General features: G+C 35.2%; 2 protein-coding genes across 4 annotated transcripts in view; one reads left to right on the top strand and one right to left on the bottom strand.

The window, feature by feature from the left end:
* The window catches only part of LOC144440090 (voltage-gated purine nucleotide uniporter SLC17A9-like), a 13,811-nt gene extending 6,557 nt beyond the window's left edge, over positions 1-7,254 (top strand). For all 3 annotated transcript variants that reach the window (XM_078129348.1, XM_078129350.1, XM_078129349.1), the window contains 4 exons: positions 1,075-1,171; positions 2,076-2,198; positions 3,445-3,616; positions 4,996-7,254. In XM_078129348.1, the coding sequence (XP_077985474.1) occupies positions 1,075-1,171; positions 2,076-2,198; positions 3,445-3,616; positions 4,996-5,165 (562 nt within the window). In that variant the 3' untranslated portion in view covers positions 5,166-7,254. The remainder of the gene's footprint in view (positions 1-1,074; positions 1,172-2,075; positions 2,199-3,444; positions 3,617-4,995) is intronic.
* A 1,602-nt stretch (positions 7,255-8,856) lies between these two features.
* Positions 8,857-19,621, bottom strand: LOC144440395 (uncharacterized). The gene is made up of 8 exons (XM_078129765.1): positions 19,376-19,621; positions 18,503-18,633; positions 16,755-16,896; positions 16,004-16,290; positions 15,142-15,216; positions 10,921-10,974; positions 10,131-10,272; positions 8,857-9,740 (listed from the first exon to the last, which is right to left on the bottom strand). Exons 1-8 carry the CDS (start codon positions 19,578-19,580, stop codon positions 9,508-9,510), a joined length of 1,269 nt encoding a protein of 422 aa, XP_077985891.1. The 5' UTR covers positions 19,581-19,621; the 3' UTR covers positions 8,857-9,507.
* Between the last annotated feature and the right edge of the window lie 1,562 nt (positions 19,622-21,183).

The following is a 21,183-nucleotide window of genomic DNA, read 5'->3' as shown; positions in this document are numbered from 1 at the left end:
TCACAATACTGAACCATTCTACGTATTAAGAGCATCTAGATATTAAGTGGATATTTCTATGCAGTGAGATATTATATCCCCTACCCCGATATTTTCCTTAACTCAGCTAGGGAAAATACTAGTGACATAAGGGAACTTTGTTACTTTGGGTCAAAGACGAGTATCGACAAATCCCTTATGTCACCAAAATGTGTGCTTGTGGGTCCCTTCAAGCCCAGCTCGAACCCTTATTTCTTTTTACGGGTGGTAGGATGACCACTTGCTATACCTCAGTTACCATACTGTGTCCTCGGCCATTATTCTGCTGTTAAATGAAGAACAATATTGGAAAATAGCAGAATTATACCTGTGCAATAATAATTTTAAATGAACGTGGAAGAGATGGCGAGTCGTAACATTATGATTCCTTTTTTTCGCGCACAGCAGAACTAATGACATAGACACACGTTTTCATGACACAGAACGACCAGCATTATACATTCCTTATTTTCTCTTCGAATTCTTAAAACGTGTGCATGGTTTAATAGTTCTCATATCTTATGAATAAAGGTTTTGTAAGTAAAATATCAGGTCATAAAATATATGTATCATGTTGCCAGATATCGCTGAGGGACGGACAACAATAAAACAATACCAATGCATTGCTTAAACATTCAAATATAACCATCGTCCTACTAAAAGTCTAATTTACCAACCTACCTTACCATTGACCCACCTAACCACCATTTCTGTCCAGGGGTAGTACACGACGCAGTACCATTTTTGACTGTATACAACCCCAGGTGAGTGATCACCGTAGGTAAATTAGGTCAAAGGTGAAACTTCGTCTCATACTCACCACATTTACACATATCTGCTCAGATATTACCCCAGGTGAAAAGAGGTGGTCAAATATGACTTTTCGTATTATGTGGTTCTGTTACCATTTATATTCATAATCGATGTTCTAAAATCAGTATAAAATTGTAGAGTTCAAAGCAATGTTTTAATAACAAAAATAAAATGTACTAAAATGACTGTTTATGTACTAATTTCAAATAATAAGTTTACTCCAATTTTCTTTATTCTATCCAGGGCAATGATCATAATTAATTTTTGTGGTGGTTATTCCGGACATTTACTATTTAACTGGCTGCCAACATTTTTTACTGAAAAATTTCCCCATGAAAAGGTAACAAGCTACACACATTGTAGTTGGTGAAATATTGAGGATATGTACGACAATAACATAATAAGCTAAACCTACCAACAATGCTTCATGAGATTTCGTCATTTATAGTTAAGTTGAAAGTGAAACTGTTGTCTGATTCAATCTTGCACGCCTAGGTCATGACAGATAGCTAAAATCTTGTCCCTTGATTATTCAAGATTCCCTAAAATGTAGGGTAATGATAATTTTGTACATAGGAAATATTGATGGTATGAGTATGACACTTTACAGAAAGAGTCTCTGACTAAGTTGTACACAGCTTTGAAAAAATATATATGATGGTGTGTTTGAAATTTTACAGAAATAGTGTCTGATACAATATACTAAATTTTACAGAAATAGTGTCTGGTATAATATACTAAATTTTACAGAAATAGTGTCTGATACAATATACTAAATTTTACAGAAATAGTGTCTGATACAATATACTAAATTTTACAGAAATAGTGTCTGATACAATATACTAAATTTTACAGAAATAGTGTCTGATACAATATACTAAATTTTACAGAAATAGTGTCTGGTACAATATAGTAGTAAATTTTACAAAGCCGTGTCAAATATGATGGTGAATTTGAAATTTGAAGGAAATATATCTCGTACACTATTGTTGTTGATTTTGGCCCTATTCACTTCTGTTTACCATCGTGACTAAATGGCAAATGAGAATATTGTGTTAACACCACAAACATGGTGATTTTTCTTGCTACCGTTCTATAGACAAACTTTGTCAGTGTACCAAATCCAAATGCATGTGTGTTGTCTAATAGCATATCTCATAAGAGGTTGTTCAAGTTTGTGACAATATACTCAATTTTAAAATTTGGAAAATATCATAGTGTATCTAAACTTTTATCTCCAACAGGGCTGGGTGTTTAATGTTGTACCCTGGTTGGTTGCTGCTCCGCCTTGTATGCTTAGTGGGTATATCGCTGATCGAATGATATCAAGCGGAATTAGTAAAACTACAACAAGAAAATTTATACAGGTAGATGAATACATTTCAAGTTATAACCTATATTTTACGGAATCATTTCAATGCGCGCATATGTCTGTCCGCCCGTGTATCAATAATATATCATTTCTTAAAGATGCAATATCCATTTATTTCAAACCTGATACAAAGGTGACATATCACATGGTACATATGCACATAACTTTGTTTTGCAAGATATGCAAATTCCTGCATATCACAGACACTTTATAATATTTATTTATTTGTTTATTTATTTGTTTATTGCCACTAATTTCTTCTGCAATCATGTCACCATTCAGCCACCTGGAAATAAAGTATTTAAGACGTCTGTGTCTTCTAAGAAGACTTGTTGGACATAATGTTTTCTGCTTGTTCAGAAGGTACTTCCAGTATTCAACTTACTGAAGCATACTTAACCGTCATTTGCAAGTGATTGAACTCGGATTTGGTATTGAAAGATAACTTGTAAACGATCCTGTTACGTAATTTTGTATTACATGTAAACAATGTCCACACAATCCCTAACATGCAATTAATTGTTCTACCAATACCAGAAAACAATTAATTATACTGTCATTGAAGGTATATATCGATGTTAACAATATACTAGATTCATTATAGTTCAATGAAGTTTCATGTTAAGTATTTTTCACTTTAGTAAAAAGCTTATAAACTCTGCTTGGGCCACTTTAAAAGCATGATGACTGCCTGTGCCTGGCACCCTATTTTGCATATGACTAACTGACTGTATGTTTTGGAGGTGGAGAACTTGTGGTGACTCACTGGCAAGTAATCACCAAAATATAAACATTCCCTATCTGGGTTGTTCATATATGCAAATATCGCATATTTGAATAATCCTGAGTGACACACAATCTAAACAGATGTTTGAAGGAGAATTTGTCTCATTTTGAAAGGTGTTTACATTCTATGATACAAACTGATTGATTTTCAACTAATTTGAGTATCAAGTTACCATCCTACAACATTAACAAACACTTTGTACATGCTTCATTACCGAAGTACAGACAAAATGCTGAAAACAAGACCCAGAAGCTAGCGCTCTGTACAGTAGTTTGAATTTCCCGCATTTGCATAGACTAGTCATAATCCTATTTATATAGGATAGTTCTGTGTTTAAGTTGTAACAGTTATGAAATATTTACAAGTTAGTAAAGTTTGTTGTTCAATTTAGAGTGGTTTTAATAAATGTAACAATGGTATTCTCCCCTCATTCATGTGTTTCTCCATCTTACAGACACTGGCTTCTTTGAGTTATACCACAACTCTAATGTTTGTTGGACACATGACATGCTATGCTACAACGTTAACAGCAATCACATACGCCTTTTCGATGGACAACATAGGTACTGCTGGGGCATATGCAAACACTCAAGACTTGGCACCAACTCATGCTGGCGCTGTATACGGTGAGATTTGTTTTCATCGTAATCTATTTTCAGATCATATTGATTTTTTCCATACTTATGGCATTTCAACTAGAATGATTAAATGGTCATCATTAAAAGTATATATATATATATATGTATACATGTAAGTGTATATATGTATATATATATATATATATATATATATATATATATATATATGCATGTAAGTGCATATATGTATGTGTATATATATATATATATATATATATATATATATATATATATATATATATATATATATATATATATATATATATATATATATTCATCAGAAAATTGTAAAAAACATCCTTAATCAATATGCACATACTGACGTGAAATATTGTTCATAGCACATTCAAATAAAAGGGATTGTTTTATATCATTTTCCGGGCAATCATTATCCATGGTAATATATGAAACTAGAATTAGAAGATTGTCTAACCTAATGTTACATATTCAATATATAATTTATAGGAACCTCACTTTCGTCAAAGTTTCAATCAAACTTTACCTTTTTCGGTTATAATGGAAGTGGTGTGATTTAAGTCACCCATGGCATGATTCTCACTGAACATTGAAGAGTATTAATTAACTGATGAAGTTTACATACACAGTGTGATTGATCAGTAATGAACGTCGGATTCCTTTTCTGCTAAGGTGGAATGTCCTATGGGAACAATTTCTCTGAACATCTAATTTCTTCCATTCTCTCCAAATATTACAATATGAAAACTTTTTCCTTTTAAAACAATCCTATTTTCAAGGAAATCGTCAATATTTTATTCTCCAACAGAGTTAACATAGTATTCGGCGGCCATATTGGATTCAAAAATGGTGAAGTTTTGATATAATTTTGACCTCTGTTTCAAAAATGTGTATGGTGTCCCCAGAAATTTGTTTATCTTAAACTGAAACTGGGTTGTTGTATTCTTGAACAAAAAACGGCTTAATTTTAAAGAGTTCATTTTCTAGGCGTAATCTACTTTAAGAGAGGTATACAGTGTATACTTAGAATACCTTCACATCTAATTTGGATTTTGTTCATTCACATTTCTCATTATGTTATCATCGAAATTGACGAAAATTGGGGAAAAGTAGTAAAACTCAATATTCAAAGCAATGAAAGGTGACTACAACTCTTTCCTGTCCAGTTTAAAGCGTATTAACATGACGAAAACTAAAAATAGATAAGCAATTTGTAATTTATATACAAGCTGAGAATAATGATGGATATTTTATCATTTTTATTTAAAATTACAAAAAATGTTTATTTATGTGTATAGAAATAAGTACTTAGTCATTGAAGTCAGGGATTAGGGGTGAGATATACAAGAACGTGTGATATCTAAGACTTGTGGTTTCTTTTATTCAAACAGGAGTTATGAATTCCATAAGTGCAATACCGGGATTTCTTGGCGTATACATCAGTGGTCACTTAATGGACTATTTTAACAGTTGGAGCATCGTCTTCAGTATAACAGGGTCTCTAACTTTTACTGGTTGGATTATTTTCATGATTTTCGGAACTGGAGAGAGAATTGTTTAAATTTGGGGATGCTGTAAACTAGTCAGGGGCCATTGGGTGTATGAGTAAATTTACGCCACTGCATGATTTTATTACCTAGTGGTCGAAAAATTGCAAGTAACAAAGTTTATTTTTATGACGTCGTTAACCCTTCTCCATCCTGTAAACCGTCTCCAGTATGGCAGCTAACAACATGCTTCTTTTCAGAATATCTAAATCAACGTAATAAGTTATAAATCAATGCAATATTACATGTATAAGAAACTATGAACTAATGATAGACAATTTGTGAATTACATCATGACAATTTTTATGCAAACTTTAAATGAAACCAATCGTTCTTCTCGTACCAGTACATGAGTATTGCCGGAGAGAAGCCTCATTGGAATGGCAGCCGCGTCTCCCGAACCATGTATTATACCTGATATTTGACAGAACGGTTACACAAGCAAATGTTTGTCATTTTCTGTTCGAAAAATATTACCTGCCAGTTCATACGGTGGTACCTAGTTTCGCTTTCTCGCAAAACAATTCTACTTTGACGCTGATAATGCTGAATAAAAATTGGACCCTCTGATTGGCTCTTAATCTTAGTCGATGAATGGTAGTCAATTCAACCACTACCTTTGTGTGTGGACGTCTGCTAAGTGCTGCCGTAAAGCGGCTAGTGGATTACGACGATGGGAATAGCATGTTAGTTGTTGGAGTCCTGATGGTCGAATGACCGCACATCAGTCAAACACAACCTCCACAGCATAAAATCCTTCGACAAGATTTGAACCATGACATGCCATGAATGGCCCAGTTATTATCTGTGTATCGAATCTGAATGTGGAAAATTATATACATAAATAGACTATATATTTTAAAACGGATTTGTTTACATGTTTGTACATTCCTGGTGTTTATAACTTCTCGTGGAGAGATATTGGACATAGTAAACACTCATAAATGAAACAATGTTAAGGAATTGTGAATACCTAAAAATGATGACGTCATGTTTTATCCACATATTGTGATATATATGTATGGGTCTGAAATAGGGTATACTTCACTGGTTGATAATATATTAACAGTAGCCTATCTGTAGATTTCAAGGACTATCGCTACTACCCTAGTCTGTTATCCTAACTGACATTTGGATTTTTTTTTTAAATTTTCGCTGTCCTCGTCTATTCTGACCCTATTCCCAGTTGATATTAATTAAGCTACGCCCACCATGTACATAAACGTGTGCCAAACATTGGAGTAATTCGAATAGAAATGATGTGGTTTGACGGGTCACATTTATATACATGTATACCGAATGCACGATTTAAATGTCTAATTATGTATTTGAATTCGACCAATCATGGTCTATGGCGGAATGCCATTCAAGACCAGCTGAAAATAGTAGACAGAGTAGATTTGGGGACAGCGAAAATCTCAAAAATCAAAATGTCAGTTAGGATAGCAGAATAAGGTAATAGTGATAGGCCAAACAGTCTACAGGTAGGCTATATTGACAAAGTTGTCTCATTCAATATCTAAGATGACTATTAACAGATTATCCAATAATATTACTCACTTATGGATTCGATTAGTTGTGTCCATAAATTATTCATTTGTATGAAATGCAAACAGTGGAATTCAGTTTAAAATGAAAATTTATTTTAGAAAATAAAATTACACTATTTTGAATACACTTAAGTTGCTTTAGACATGTGTGTGTAGTGTAAAAGACAATATTATGCTGTAGAAAACTGTGATTAAGTGTTAGTTGCTAATGTTAGTGAAGGAATATGGTATAAGGTAAAACCTGAAACCAGATCGAGGGACATAAAGTTGCAATTAGTACGAACATGTATGGTGAAAGGTGGAAACGTAAACTCTTATTAAATGCCAGTCTGGCTTGTTTAAATTCAGAACGTCACATACATCTCGTCGTATTACGGCCTTTGAATCGTGTAAAAGCTTTTTCTTTTTCTTTTATAGTGTTCCATAGGGCGGTAAGTGTAGGGTCAATATGGGTTTCGAGGACGAAATCTCTTACGTACGTGTTTAGAACAATCGAATTTCGGAATAGTCCTGTCCATTTCAATAATTATACAGTGACACAGTTTCCGATAAATGTCATCATTTTCAACCTGCGCACCCTCTCTCTCTGTCTCTGTATGTATGTATGTATGTATGTATGTATGCATGTATGTATGTATGTATGTATGTATGTATGTATGTATGTATGTCCCTCCCTCTGCGATGTAAAAAGTTCGATGGCATCTGATCAGTAGTACGATTCCTATTTGCATTAATTAAACAAGGATGGTCACAACAGTCAACAAAATGCAAGGAATGGTCAAGGACTTTGCACCTGTCACCTAGCAAATTATACAATTTGAAACTATAATCACGAATTACAGACTGGATTGTAACTACAATAACATTAGCACAGAATTGCAACTGATCGTGTGGCACACAGATATAGTCAACAGCATCTGTTCCCTTAGTAGGTATTGATAATGTGAAATTATCGCTTTGAATGTTACATCTTCCAGTCAGTATACAAAACTCCATTTCAAGCAAAAACTAGTAAAAGTCACGCCCGTGTTGATTAACAGTTGAATCGATTTGATGTGTGTCTGGAATGTCATCAATATCATTAATATTGTCATTAAAATGAACCATCCGAACGTTCAAATCACCACAAATGAAAATACAATTCACTCCATTATCATATGTATAAATCTAGCTTAACAGATACCCAAAATAACGAGTTGCATCTCTACTCCATGGTGAATTCTCAGGAGGAAGGTAGCATGAAAATACAATAAAGGAATACCCTGATATCTTGTTAGAAAACCGAACACCTAAGATACCATGATTATAAACTTTGTTTTCACAAATACGAGGTACCCATTGTATGAAGATCGTTTAACAAAAAGACCAACTCCACTGAATTGTCTACGAGCCCTAGAATGTATAAGTTGACGATTTAATTCAATCCATTGAAAACCATCAATTCTAATAACTTTTTCATTTGATAAATGAGTTTCATTAACACTGATTATATCAGCTGTTGTACATGTATTTAGCAATATTGAATATTTAAGTTGAAATCCCTTTTGATTCAATACAATACTTACACTCAAAGCATCAACAATAACAACAACGGAACTACAAGTATTCCAAAGTACCTGTTACATAAAGTGAAGATTTCAATCGTATATATTGTGAAAGAAAATAATGATATTAATAGTGTTATGTAGGAGTTAACAAACATTAAAACTCTAACAGTTATAGAAAGTACACAAGTATCTCATTAATATACAACAAGGGAAACCGAACTTTCAGATAGTTATCTGAGATGAATGGTACAAACTGAACCTATTGCTGTGACAGGTTCATTTAAAAATAAACAATGGAATGGACGTTGGTTTAATTGTATTCACAGTAGGGAGGCATTTCTGATAACGTCCATGAGTATATTGTGGGGTTTATACTTTCTTGAGTAGAGGTGGTTATATCAATACAAAAAAGGCACAACCATCACCCGCTCATAAAAATCTACCCCATCGAATATCAATAATTATAAATGTCTAGCATAGTTAGCTAAACGCTCAGTTTCCGCTGTAGTGAGCTTATTAATCGTTATTAATGTTATTTAAAATAAAAGGTAAACTTCCAACACTTTATTTGTTTATCATTGATATGTATTAAAGTACTCGGATACAATAACATCATTATAAGCATGATTAGAAGATTATATTACGTATATCTTTATATATTATATATACTACATTTTTTTTAAACTGCTCAGTGAAAAGCTACTCAAACAATTAAAGCATTAACATAATTTCCTTTCTGATTGCCTTGATCATGGAATATTTTGGTAAGTACCTGTACTGTCGGAAAATATCATTTTGTGTAAATGATACTTGCTGTCTATATTTCAATAGCGCATAAAAAACAATTGAAGTTCCCATATGGATGAGAAATGGGTATTGATGTTGGATTTTAACCACTGAAAAACTTTACTTTGTTTTCTGTTGAATTTTTTTTTTGAAAACATAGAGTCCATACTGTACATATGAGTAGTGATTTGTAAATAAACTGCGTAAACACAATCCCGAGATAAGGTCCCGTCTGCCCATGTATCTGTTATTTTCTCATGTATTGAAACTTCGAGTTCGTGATGCATAAATAGCTTGCTTACTTGCATTTACTAGTGCAGAATTGATTACTTATGTTTATCCAGATTTGTAAGCAATATCTGAAATTTATTGAGTTGCAAATACGGACTTTCATATCCGAGAGCTATTTCTTTAGTTCAACCTCTAACCTAATACCAATTTCTCATCCACATAGCCGCTTAATGTTCGCACACTCACGACTTTGAAACAGTGAGATTTGTTTTATGGAATTCGAATGCATTTATCTTTTCTCCAAGATCTTTTCTTCCTATTTTATTAAGTAGATCTACCAAGACTTTCGTGTCGGTTGGCCTGATGATTCCCAATTCTTTCATTTTTGTGAACAGCTCATAAGGTTGTAATATTTTTTCACTATCTGCATTCGGAATGTTCATTTGCAAGAGAAACTTCATCTCCTTGAATTTGTCTGTAGATGTAAATGGAGTTAAAATCCAGTTATTTTCGTTCAGTAATCAAACCGTACGTGGAAATACACTAAAAAAATATTTCAGTTGACACGTGACAGACTAGACTCATAACTAAATAACCACATATTTCCTCTGCGCTCCACTTTTAAATGATATTACTTTTGAAATAACTGCACCATATCGTTGACAAAACGTCACTGAAGTACAATATCGGCCTACCACAATAAATGTAGAAAAGTTTGTATTTATTTCTTACCAAGGTTCGATATCTAACAATCAAATATTTAAATCCGATGTTTTGCTAAAACTTATTAGTAAATCGTTTTATGGAAGGAATTTACAATTTCAAAGGTGAAAAATTTACCAAAGCAACAGTGATTACAACTTACCGTCTGTTATTTCCTTCGATACTTGATAGAGGATATCACAAAATGGATCGATGACTGGTTTGGCGTTGGCACCATCAATACTATCTGACTGGATAATATCTTGTGTCTGGTAGTTATATGGGTCAGCAGACCGATAAGACAACTACAGAATGACAAACAAAGAAAGAGACAGACAGGCAGACAGACATACGCAGAGAGACAAATAAAATAAAATGAAATAATTTAAAACAAAATAAAATAAATAAATAAATAAATAAGTAAGTAAATAAATAAATAGTGACATGCATAATAGTATGTTTTTCATTAAATTATAGCTACACAATGATGCGGCCAAGCAAAGTAGATCTCCCCATATACATTCGTCAGCAAAGGCGCACCAACAGTCGAATATAATCATTTATATAAAACGACATGCAGTCAAATTCTGTCTTCTGTGTGTGTGTGTGACATACTCTATTTGTCTCTCCCACCATGACTCACCCTCCCGCTATCTCAGTACGTTCGTCTATCTATCTATCTATCTATCTATCTATCTATCTATCTATCTATCTATCTATCTATCTATCTATCTATCTATCTATCTATCTATCTATCTATCTATCTATCTATCTATCTATCTATCTATCTATCTATCTATCTATCTATCTATCTATCCATCCATCCATCCATCCATCCATCCATCCATCCATCCACCCACCCACCCACCCATCCATCCATCAATCCGTCCAGAAAACACAAAATTACACAGGGCACACGCGTCTTACTTAGTTTGTTCCTATACATGGCTTACCTTATCATCTTCTTTGTTCCCTTGTTCATTGTTGGTGGCAGAGAAGTGTTCAGACTAATTGAGGAGACAGTGCAAAAACACAAAGAGGGAGAAAATTATTTGGCTACAATAACAGAAAACTCGAATGCTATTGGTATTCACACAATTCGTACTGTCTTAAGAAATAAAAGTAATTTGTTCACTTAATTTCCTCAAAGTCAGTATTTTCCGCAATTTATGAAAAGAGGGAAAATAATGGCGTTTTTCAATATCTTCATTTGTATTTTGAGTACCACTCAACCAGTAGTCGGGGGTCGTCATGATGTAAAATAACCGCGGTTTAAATCTATCCCATAATGGTTTGTTCGAAAGGTTAAGTTGGCTTGTGTGAAGTACAACTGAAAATGACGATCCATCTTCTGTTTGTCACTCACCATAAATGCTTCTTTTGCATTACGATGGTCTCGTACCTTTGTAAAATATAAATGGGATACATGGCAAATACTCGTATTTTAAATATTATTTAGGACTCTAACCACGTGGTCTGAGTTGAGGATTACTCTGTGATGGGATTGCGATATAGAAGGGGCTAACATGTCAACTTGATGAGATGCGCTTTGATGCTGCACTCAAATTTTGCTCTACAGTTTTTGCCGATTTTTCTGCTAAAACTTACTTTTGGAACAGATTTTGATCAACCACACTGCCTATGAATATACTGTCTTTGGAAAAGTGGTTTCTTGAAGAAGTTTTATTCATTGCTTTGGAAGATTTGAACGCATTTTTGGATTCTCTGACCATTTCTTGGAATCTCCTGGTACATCACCCTCATTTAGGATGCAAGGTATGCCTTTACTGTCTTACAACAGATTCATGTTGACCAGCATTAGAAACAATGTAATCAACAGTTCACTATTGTCTAGAGTGGATGCCAACACCTGGAAGAAACTCAACTCTCTTAATATATGCAAGACCTTAAATACCAAGAGAGGAAGTGCTGCTGGACAATATCACAAACGTGCCATCCCAGTCAGAATAACAACCCGACATCTGCCACAAGTACATACATCAACCAATCAAGGAGCACGATATAGAAATCTTGTGAAGATTGCCTCTTCATTTAGTGTCAAGCCTACTACACACAAAATAAATTGTTTGAAAAGCTGTCTTCTCAACTGCAGGTCAATCATGAATAAAACACTACAGATTACTGATTTTGTAACTGAAAACAAGTTTGATCTGGTACTACTCACTGAAACTTGGCTAACTGGAAATGAAACTGACCATTTCGCCATGGGTGAGGTCACTCCAAATGGCTATAAACTACTCCACACTCCAAGATTGAAACGTACAGGTGGTGGTGTTGCAATGCTGTACAGAGACAATCTCAAGGTCACCAAAGTTCAACAACAACAGAGTTTCAAGTCTTTTGAATATATGGAATCTCTACTGAAATCTCCCTCTGATCAATGCCGGCTAATTGTTGTATATCGTCCCCCACCATCAACTAAGAATAAATCAACAACCTCCTCATTTCTTGAAGAATTCACTGATTTTCTGTCAACCAAATGTGTATCACCTGGTAAACTTTTGATAACAGGCGATTTCAACCTACACCTAGATGATGAAAACAACTGGGATACATGCCAGTTCAGAAACATGCTGGATTCTGTGAATCTTACTCAACATGTACAACAAGCAACTCACCAACGAGGACACATGCTGGACTTAGTCATCACAAGAACATCAGAGAACACTGTTGAAGACATTAAAATATCAGATCCAGTAATATCAGATCATTTTGCCGTATCATTTAAAATACCTGTCACCAAACCAAAGCCTACGAGAAAGATATTATCATCGAGAAAAATAACAGACATCAGTATTGAAGATGTTTGTACAGATATACAAAATTCACCATTGATCACTCGACCTTCTTCCGTCCTTACGTCACTTATTGATCAGTATGATGAATCGCTACGTAATATCCTTGATACCCATGCACCTATACGTCAACGAACTGTCATTATGAGACCAAACATAAAATGGTATAATGATGAAATAAGAGATGCAAAACGTAAGAGGCGACTGGCAGAGCGGAACTGGAGGAGGACAAAACTAACGATTCATCGCCAGATATATAAATCACAGTGTCTTACAGTCAACCAGTTAATTCACAGCGCTAAAATCAACTACTATCGCCATATCATTCAGGAAAATGGAAACAACCAGAAAGCCCTGTTTAATGTAGTTAATAAGCTGCTCCATAAATCAAAGGAAATGCAACTACCTTCACATACATCAACTGAAGAAATTGCTGAACGTTTCTCAAACTTCTTTGTGGATAAAATTAAGACAATACGAGTAAATCTACAAAATCAAGCATGTGGTAATTGCACAACCAACCAAAGTACAAACGATGCATCTACAAAGCTAGCCATCTTTGAACCCACTAATGAAGATGAACTTAGAAAAATAATCACAAGATCACCAAATAAAAGTTGCAATCTCGATCCAATACCAACGTCAATTCTCAAACAAGTGCTTGATGATCTACTACCATCCCTTGTCAACATTGTCAACTTATCACTCTCTACTGGATGTGTACCTGACAAGTTAAAAACTGCCATAGTCAAGCCACTATTAAAGAAACAAAATCTTGATCCAGAAATAATGAAGAACTACAGACCAGTATCCAACCTCTCATTCCTGTCGAAAACAATTGAGAAAGTCGTTGCAACGAGGATCAATGATCATCTACACTCTAACAAGTTAGATGAACCCATGCAATCTGCTTACAAGACACACCACAGTACAGAAACAGCACTTCTCCGGGTACAAAATGACATTCTTTCAGCACTTGACAATGGTAAAATCGTGATGATGGTACTGCTTGATCTCTCTGCAGCTTTCGATACTGTGGACCATTCTATCCTTATCTCTCGGCTACAAAATCGTATGGGTATTACAGGAACTGCACTATCATGGATCGAGTCATACCTCAGAAATCGTCAACAGACAGTACAAGTAAATGATACATCATCAAAATGTCACACTCTCCAGTATGGTGTTCCCCAGGGATCAGTACTTGGCCCGATTCTGTTTACAATTTACACATCTCCACTTGGTGACTTACTAAGAGAGAACAACATAGATTTTCATTTCTATGCAGATGACTCCACACTCTATCTGTGTTTCAAGTTAAAATACATGGACAATAACATATTGCGTATGGAACACTGTGTACTATGTATCCAAAGATGGATGAATGAAAACCTGCTGAAACTAAATCCGGATAAAACAGAGTTACTTTTCTTTGGTTCAAGTAAAAATATCAGTAAACTTGATAAACCAACCATGAAAATTGGAGGAATCCAGATACAGTCATCCACTGCAGTTAGAAACCTTGGAACAACTCTTGACAGCCGAATGTCCATGGAAAATCAAGTCAACCAAGTCTGCAAGGCCGCATATTATCATATAAGAAACATCAGTAAAATAACACCATATCTCTCTGAAGATGCAGTAAAGATGTTAATTCATGCATTTGTAACATCCAGACTTGACTATTGCAATGCCCTTTTACATGGTACACCACTCAAGTATCTGCAGAAATTACAGTGTGTTCAAAATACATGTGCGCGATTAATCACCAGGACCAAGAAGACAAACCACATAACACCCATACTGTTCAAACTTCACTGGCTTCCAATACAGCAACGAATTAAGTTCAAGCTTCTTCTGATTACGTTCAAGGCACTTCATGGCTTAGCACCGCCATATCTATCAAATCTACTCAATCGGTATGAGCCTGTACGCGAACTTCGGTCAAAGGACAAATTTCTTCTCACAATTAACCCAGCTCAACATACTTATGGAAAACGTGCGTTTGTTACTGCTGCACCAGAACTATGGAATAAATTACCACAGGAAATCAAACAATGTCAAACAGTGTCATCTTTTAAAGGGAGTATCAAGACTTACCTTTTTAGAGAAGCGTATTTCTAAGCGTATTATCTGAACTAAAACTTATTTTTGATTTTTTTAGACATAAGGAACACTTGTGGAACATTTTCTTTTCCATTGCATAATTTAGACTTTGTGTATTTTATGGAAAGGTTTTTTTTTTTTTTTTTTTTTTTTTTTTTAAATATATTTTGTGAAGCGCCTCTGAACAATTTTTATTTTTGGATTTTGGCGCTATACAAATGTTTACTTTATCTTATCTATCTTATAACTTACTGTACTACTGTTGTCGGTCAACGGTGTTCTGTCATCAGGTTGATGAAAATTATCCGACATTTGTATTTCTTGACCCTTTAGAAAAAAAATGTGATTAATTATGTAAACTAAATGCAAGTAAACTGAATCCCAATTGCCCTTTGTACAATTGACTGTGAGGGCGCTATTCTTCCTGTCTGTGTGTCCCTGGGGGTATTACCTTTGCTATGTTACGATTAGTGCATGAAGCACTGCTGTGTCCTACACTGGAAATGATGGGGATTGCTGGTTCACACATCAATATTACTATGTATTGCATAGTCTTGGTTTGGGTTAGAATGTGTTGATATATATATATATATATATATATATATATATATATATATATATATATATATATATATATATATATATATATATATATATATAATCTAAAAATAATGGTAATAATCTAATGTTATCTAGCAAATGTGCCGTATATTTTAGGAAGTAGGTAATGAATAACATAACGTTCGTTAACAGCTGTTTTAGGGTCCATATTTACAAGTGTTTGTCACCTGTGTGGACTGCCTGACTAATGTCAATGTTAAACATATGAATAAATAAACCTACTCCTAATGCAGCGTCGGTAACTACAGAAGGTGTCTCTACTTTATCAGAGCTCGGAATAAGCCCAACGTGCTCTTCTTCAACCTTCAAAGAGAATATATTATCTTATACCATTACGTCTATCGATTACATATGGGTCACCAAGCATTTTGAACATTATATGAAATCAAGTCTCTGTAATGTGTGCATTGGTCCGCTAAAAGTATCCTTAAATTTATTAAGACTAAGTTAGCTAATATGAGCAACTGGCAAAATGACTCATCAATCAACTTACAGGATGACGTGCAGCATGCTGACTTCGATCACCAGGGTCTCTCATTTCAATGCCATTTCTTGCTTGTCTTTGAACTTGATTGTCTACTTGTCTCCGTGTCCTTCTTCTTTGTTGACAATACTTATAAATCGGAATTATTGAAGCCAAACACAACAAAACTATGAACAGCGCTATGGCTATTAAAAGTGCTACTATTCTATCGTTCTCACTATCATCAGAACTTTGAGAAGGAAAAGGATGTTTCGTAGGATAGGAATCTGGTGGGCGAGTGTCGTCCATTGTTGCAACTGTAAATTAGCAAAAAATGTAAAATACTGCACTTTTACTTTATTCACCCTTCATGCAAATCAATGTACACAATCACGTTACGTTCAAATACGTATACAAGTACCCTGTAATTCAGTAATCTGTTCATTTTTTTAAATTCATTCTTTTAAATATGCTAGTCACATTGCAGCGCAACAACTTGCAAGCAAAACTTTGTACTACACCAAAATACTTGGATAATTCCTAGCTTTCAACCTGAGCCCTCATGGTGTTATTCTGGGATGTGACGTCACACGTCGTTCACGCATGCGTGACTCCAAAATATTGTCCCAGATAGATGGTATAAACGTGTAGCGGCCCGCGCGTCTCTGTCTCGAGATGTTCGTTCATATTGCGGCATGTGTATTGATTCACCGTGACATTAATTCTGTGAAAAAAACTGTTGGCAAACTAATGTTTTGCCCTTGTTTGATACAAGTATTACCTGTGAGGTGTTGAGGTTCGCTTCGGATGATGTAACACTCCGCAACAATGACGCATTCATACTTGCCCTGGTATTCTTTTTGAAAATCATAGATGCGCAATGTGTGGTTAGGACCTGGTCTCAAATAACTACTGCCGTCAATCTGAATATTTTAGTTAATAAATAAATAATAGAATAGATAAAGTACTACCAATCCAGAGTGACCATAGCATAGAGTTTCAATTAAGCAGAACGCTTTTTTTATGTCTCACAAGAAGTTTTCTTTTAGAGATTACGTTAAACAAAATACAGACTTTGACAGCGTGCAAACATTTATTTTACTGTGAACACAAATAAATAAGACTGTCGGATGAAAGAAGGACAATTCAATCACACTGTCAACATCACCGTGAGATAAAATGTAACATTTCATGTGTGTGATAGTCAGTCAGTCAGTCAGTCAGTCAGTCAGTCAGTCAGTCAGTCAGTCGGTCAGTCAGTCGGTCAGTCAGTCAGTCGGTCAGTCAGTCAGTCAGTCAGTCAGTCAGTCAGTCAGTCAGTCAGTCAGTCAGTCGGTCAGTCAGTCGGTCAGACAGTCAGTCAATCAGTCAGTCAGACAGTCAGTCAGTCAGTCAGTCAGTCAGTCAGTCAGTCAGTCAGTCAGTCAGTCGGTCAGTCAGTCGGTCAGACAGTCAGTCAGTCAGTCAGTCAGTCAGTCAGTCAGTCAGTCAGTCAGTCAGTCAGTCAGACAGTCAGTCAGTCGGTCAGACAGTCAGTCAGTCAGTCAGTCAGTCAGTCAGTCAGTCAGTCGGTCAGTCAGTCGGTCAGACAGTCAGTCAATCAGTCAGTCAGACAGTCAGTCAGTCAGTCAGTCAGTCAGTCAGTCAGTCAGTCAGTCGGTCAGTCGGTCAGACAGTCAGTCAGTCAGTCAGTCAGTCAGTCTGACAGTCTGAGTCAGTCTGTCTGACAGTCAGTCAGTCAGTCAGTCAGTCAGTCTGTCAGTCAGACAGTCAGTCTGCCAGTCAGTCAGTCAGTCAGTCTGTCTGTCAGTCAGTCTGTCTGACAGTCAGTCAGTCAGTCTGTCAGTCAGACAGTCAGTCAGTCAGTCAGTCAGTCAGTCAGTCAGTCAGTCTGACAGTCTGAGTCAGTCTGTCTGACAGTCAGTCAGTCAGTCAGTCAGTCAGTCAGTCAGTTTGTCAGTCAGACAGTCAGTCTGCCAGTCAGTCAGTCAGACAGTCAGTCTGACAGTCAGTCAGTCAGTCAGACAGACAGTCAGTCAGTCAGTCAGTCAGTCAGTCAGTCAGTCAGTCTGACAGTCAGTCAGTCAGTCAGTCAGTCAGTCAGTCAGTCAGTCAGTCTGTCTGTCTGTCTCTCTATAGATGTGTGTAAGGCAAATATCAGTGTTTTATTTAGTTTGTGTAATTCGTAATAAAAAAAATGTTACAAGAGAGGTAAAAAAAAAATCGTTCCACACATTGAAACTCTGTAGTCGTTCTGGTTTGGTAGTAAAATGCGTAGGTTAGTCAAATTATCATTTAAATTCGTTTTTTTGGTGTTTTCGTGTAAGCTTATTGTATTCAGCGAAATAAAAAAAAAACTATCTCCAAGTGTGTGTGTGTTTGCGTGTGTTTTTGTGTTTGCTATCTGCGTATGTGTGTCTGTGTATATATGTATGTATGTATGTATGTATGTATGTATGTATGTATGTATGTATGTATGTATGTATATGTGTTTGAGTGTGCGTGTGTGTGTAGCTTTAGGCAACTCACAGTAAGCGACTTTCCATTTAAAACCCAATATATATATCCATGACTTTCTTCAGACACTAGACATTGTAGTAGAGCTGCATCTCCAAAGTTTTCTGGATGTTCAGAGATTCTGACTTCAACTGAATGACTACCTGAAATGTGAATTTGATTATGTTGATTATCACACATTCGACATTACAACTATACAGTAAGAATACATTTGGTTATCGCTGTCATCCAATTCAAGTTAGTAATACTCTAACATTCAACTTTATTCAACTATTAACAAGCGAGGGAGAATCAACATTTATATCTATGTAAATGATCTCAATATCATTTTCTATGTATACGGTTTAGTCAAAACGTTCCTGGTATGAACGATAAAACATTATATCTGGTTATGATTGATAACACCAATGGCGAAGCTTGTCTGCAATTCTTTTCAATGCCATACAAATGGTCTTGTTCAATGAGAAAGGAAGGACCCTTGAACCCTATGGTATTTTACATTAAACGTCATCGGGAAATGTTGATATATACGTGTATAGACATCTAGGTATATATTAAAAATTACATCACTCTAAATTACTTGTTTGTTACGTTAGTAAATATATTAAAACTGGGGCATAGTAGCTTGCAAAGGTAACATAGAAGACTGGCAACATACTGTATTCATGATCGTCAAAGATTATGGCAATTAACACGATATTAACAATCATTGCAAATGCAAGTTGTATATTGAGAGAATTACCATTGAGCAAACTCATTTACGCATGTAAATCACTCGAACGTTACATGTTTTCAGACTGATCAGCAGGAGCGCCACCATCGTCAAACATTTCGGTCAAGAACAAGTTGTCCAAAACAATTGCAAGTACATGTCGCGTTACATACCTTGGACGCTGATAACGAGGCTGGTTTTTTCGTACACACCCTTTGCTAAGGTTGTTATCAGATCATAACTTCCAGACACTTGACACGAAACATTTATTGTAAGGGAATAATAACTCTCATTTGAGGCCAATGTAATTTTTCCTTCAAGGTCCTTCTCCCAAAGATAACAGCGATCTACGTCCCCATTGGTCAACCAAACTCCCATTAACGGTTCCGAAGATGTCTGGTTTAGTAAACTTATCTCTTTCGCAGTGGTGCTGAAGAGTGGACCAGAAATCGATACAACAGTGTTCATTTCTGCTTTGATCTTCCGCCGCTTGAAAGTGAAATCTATTACAATGATGAAAACCATACATGTGTTATAGAAGAAAGGGAAGTGATTCTTTTTTACGAAGACATATTGCTTGTTGATGTGTCCGGAACTAACTAGTTCTCAATAAAGCTGACGAAAGTTTAATTTTTCCAGAGTATATTTTCAAGTTGTTTAAATCAAATAAATCATTAAATGGTGCATTTTACATAAATAAAAATACTACTCCAATTCTAACATACAAAAGCATTTTAACTTCAAATCAACTTGATATTTCGAGTTGTGTCAATATGTATGACAACTAGTTATTTATTTCGGATTTTTTTTAAAATTGAAAAACAATGTAAGACAGCCTCTGACCAAGTTCGTGTCTGGCCATATGAACGATTATAAATGGTACTATGTATTTGGGGTTTTGGTTAAAGGAACAAGTTTACTAAATAAATAGTACGTTTTTCGACTTGAAAAAAAATAAAACACTGACCATGCACCAAGGCTGTGTTTGATATTCAAAAAAGCCCCAAAACAAGAAATGAACAAATAAGCGAACGAAAACACAAAACGACAAACAACAACTATTTAAAAAAACAACAACTTGTTATTGAGCATGCAGGAAATGATTTTTTTAAAAAATCTGCTTAAAGACTTGTAATCAGAACAGCACGTCTAGTCTGTACGTATCTACAGTTTTCGGAACCACGAACTCACAAAAACCACTCACCTTTGTTTTGAACCGACGTATGTGTAACCATGGTATTACTACTATACATCCACCATATATATGTAACTAAAAACTTGTTAGGTTTCATAACTACTAACATATAATAACCATCCTGTTTAATTATGTTATAGTCATTATGTAAGTTCCATTGCATAATACCAGGGACATCTTTAGTACATCTAAGGACCTCGATCACGTCTACAATCAAACCAAGATATTGTAGTTTATTAAATTGCATTTAATGGGCCAGCAATGATATGAGAATATCAACATTAAATACAGCAACAGTAAGTCGAAGGGTTGGAACGTGGGTGGGGATAAGTAATGTTACACCATGTATGTATGTATGTATGTATGTATGTATGTATGTATGTATGTATGTGTGTGTGTATGCATGCATGCATGTATGTATGTATGTATGTATGTATGTATGTATGTATGTATGTATGTATGTATGTGTGTGTATGTATGTACGTACGTACGTACGTATGTATGTATGTATGTGTGTGTGTTTGCGTGCGTCTATCTGTCTGTCTGTCTGTCTGTCTGTCTGCCTGTCTGTCTGTCTGCCTGTTTGTCTGTCTGTCTGGGTGTTATGAATCCATGCATTGTGGTGAAGTAATTAATGATGAATTAAAAAATAATATGTGCATAATTACCACACTGACACAATTAAAGCACACGAGAGAACAAGCAGTTATTTGTAAAAACTACTTCATTATGCAAATGCTATGCAAATTTATAAATGAGATAAATACCTTGATAACTTCGGTTCAC

The sequence above is a fragment of the Glandiceps talaboti genome, chromosome 9, assembly GCF_964340395.1.
Source record: "Glandiceps talaboti chromosome 9, keGlaTala1.1, whole genome shotgun sequence".
NCBI lineage: Eukaryota > Metazoa > Hemichordata > Enteropneusta > Spengelidae > Glandiceps > Glandiceps talaboti.
This window is presented reverse-complemented; position numbering and strand designations above follow the sequence as displayed.

Excerpts from the sequence above, each read along its gene's own strand:
- LOC144440395 (XM_078129765.1), bottom strand. The coding sequence starts at position 19,580 with ATGGGAGTTTGGTTGACCAATGGGGACGTAGATCGCTGTTATCTTTGG. Across the intron at positions 16,897-18,502 it reads TAAATGGAAAGTCGCTTACT|ATTGACGGCAGTAGTTATTT; the intron begins GTGAGTTGCCTA and ends TAAAATATTCAG. Across the intron at positions 15,217-16,003 it reads AGCATGCTGCACGTCATCCT|GGTCAAGAAATACAAATGTC; the intron begins GTAAGTTGATTG and ends TTTTTTCTAAAG.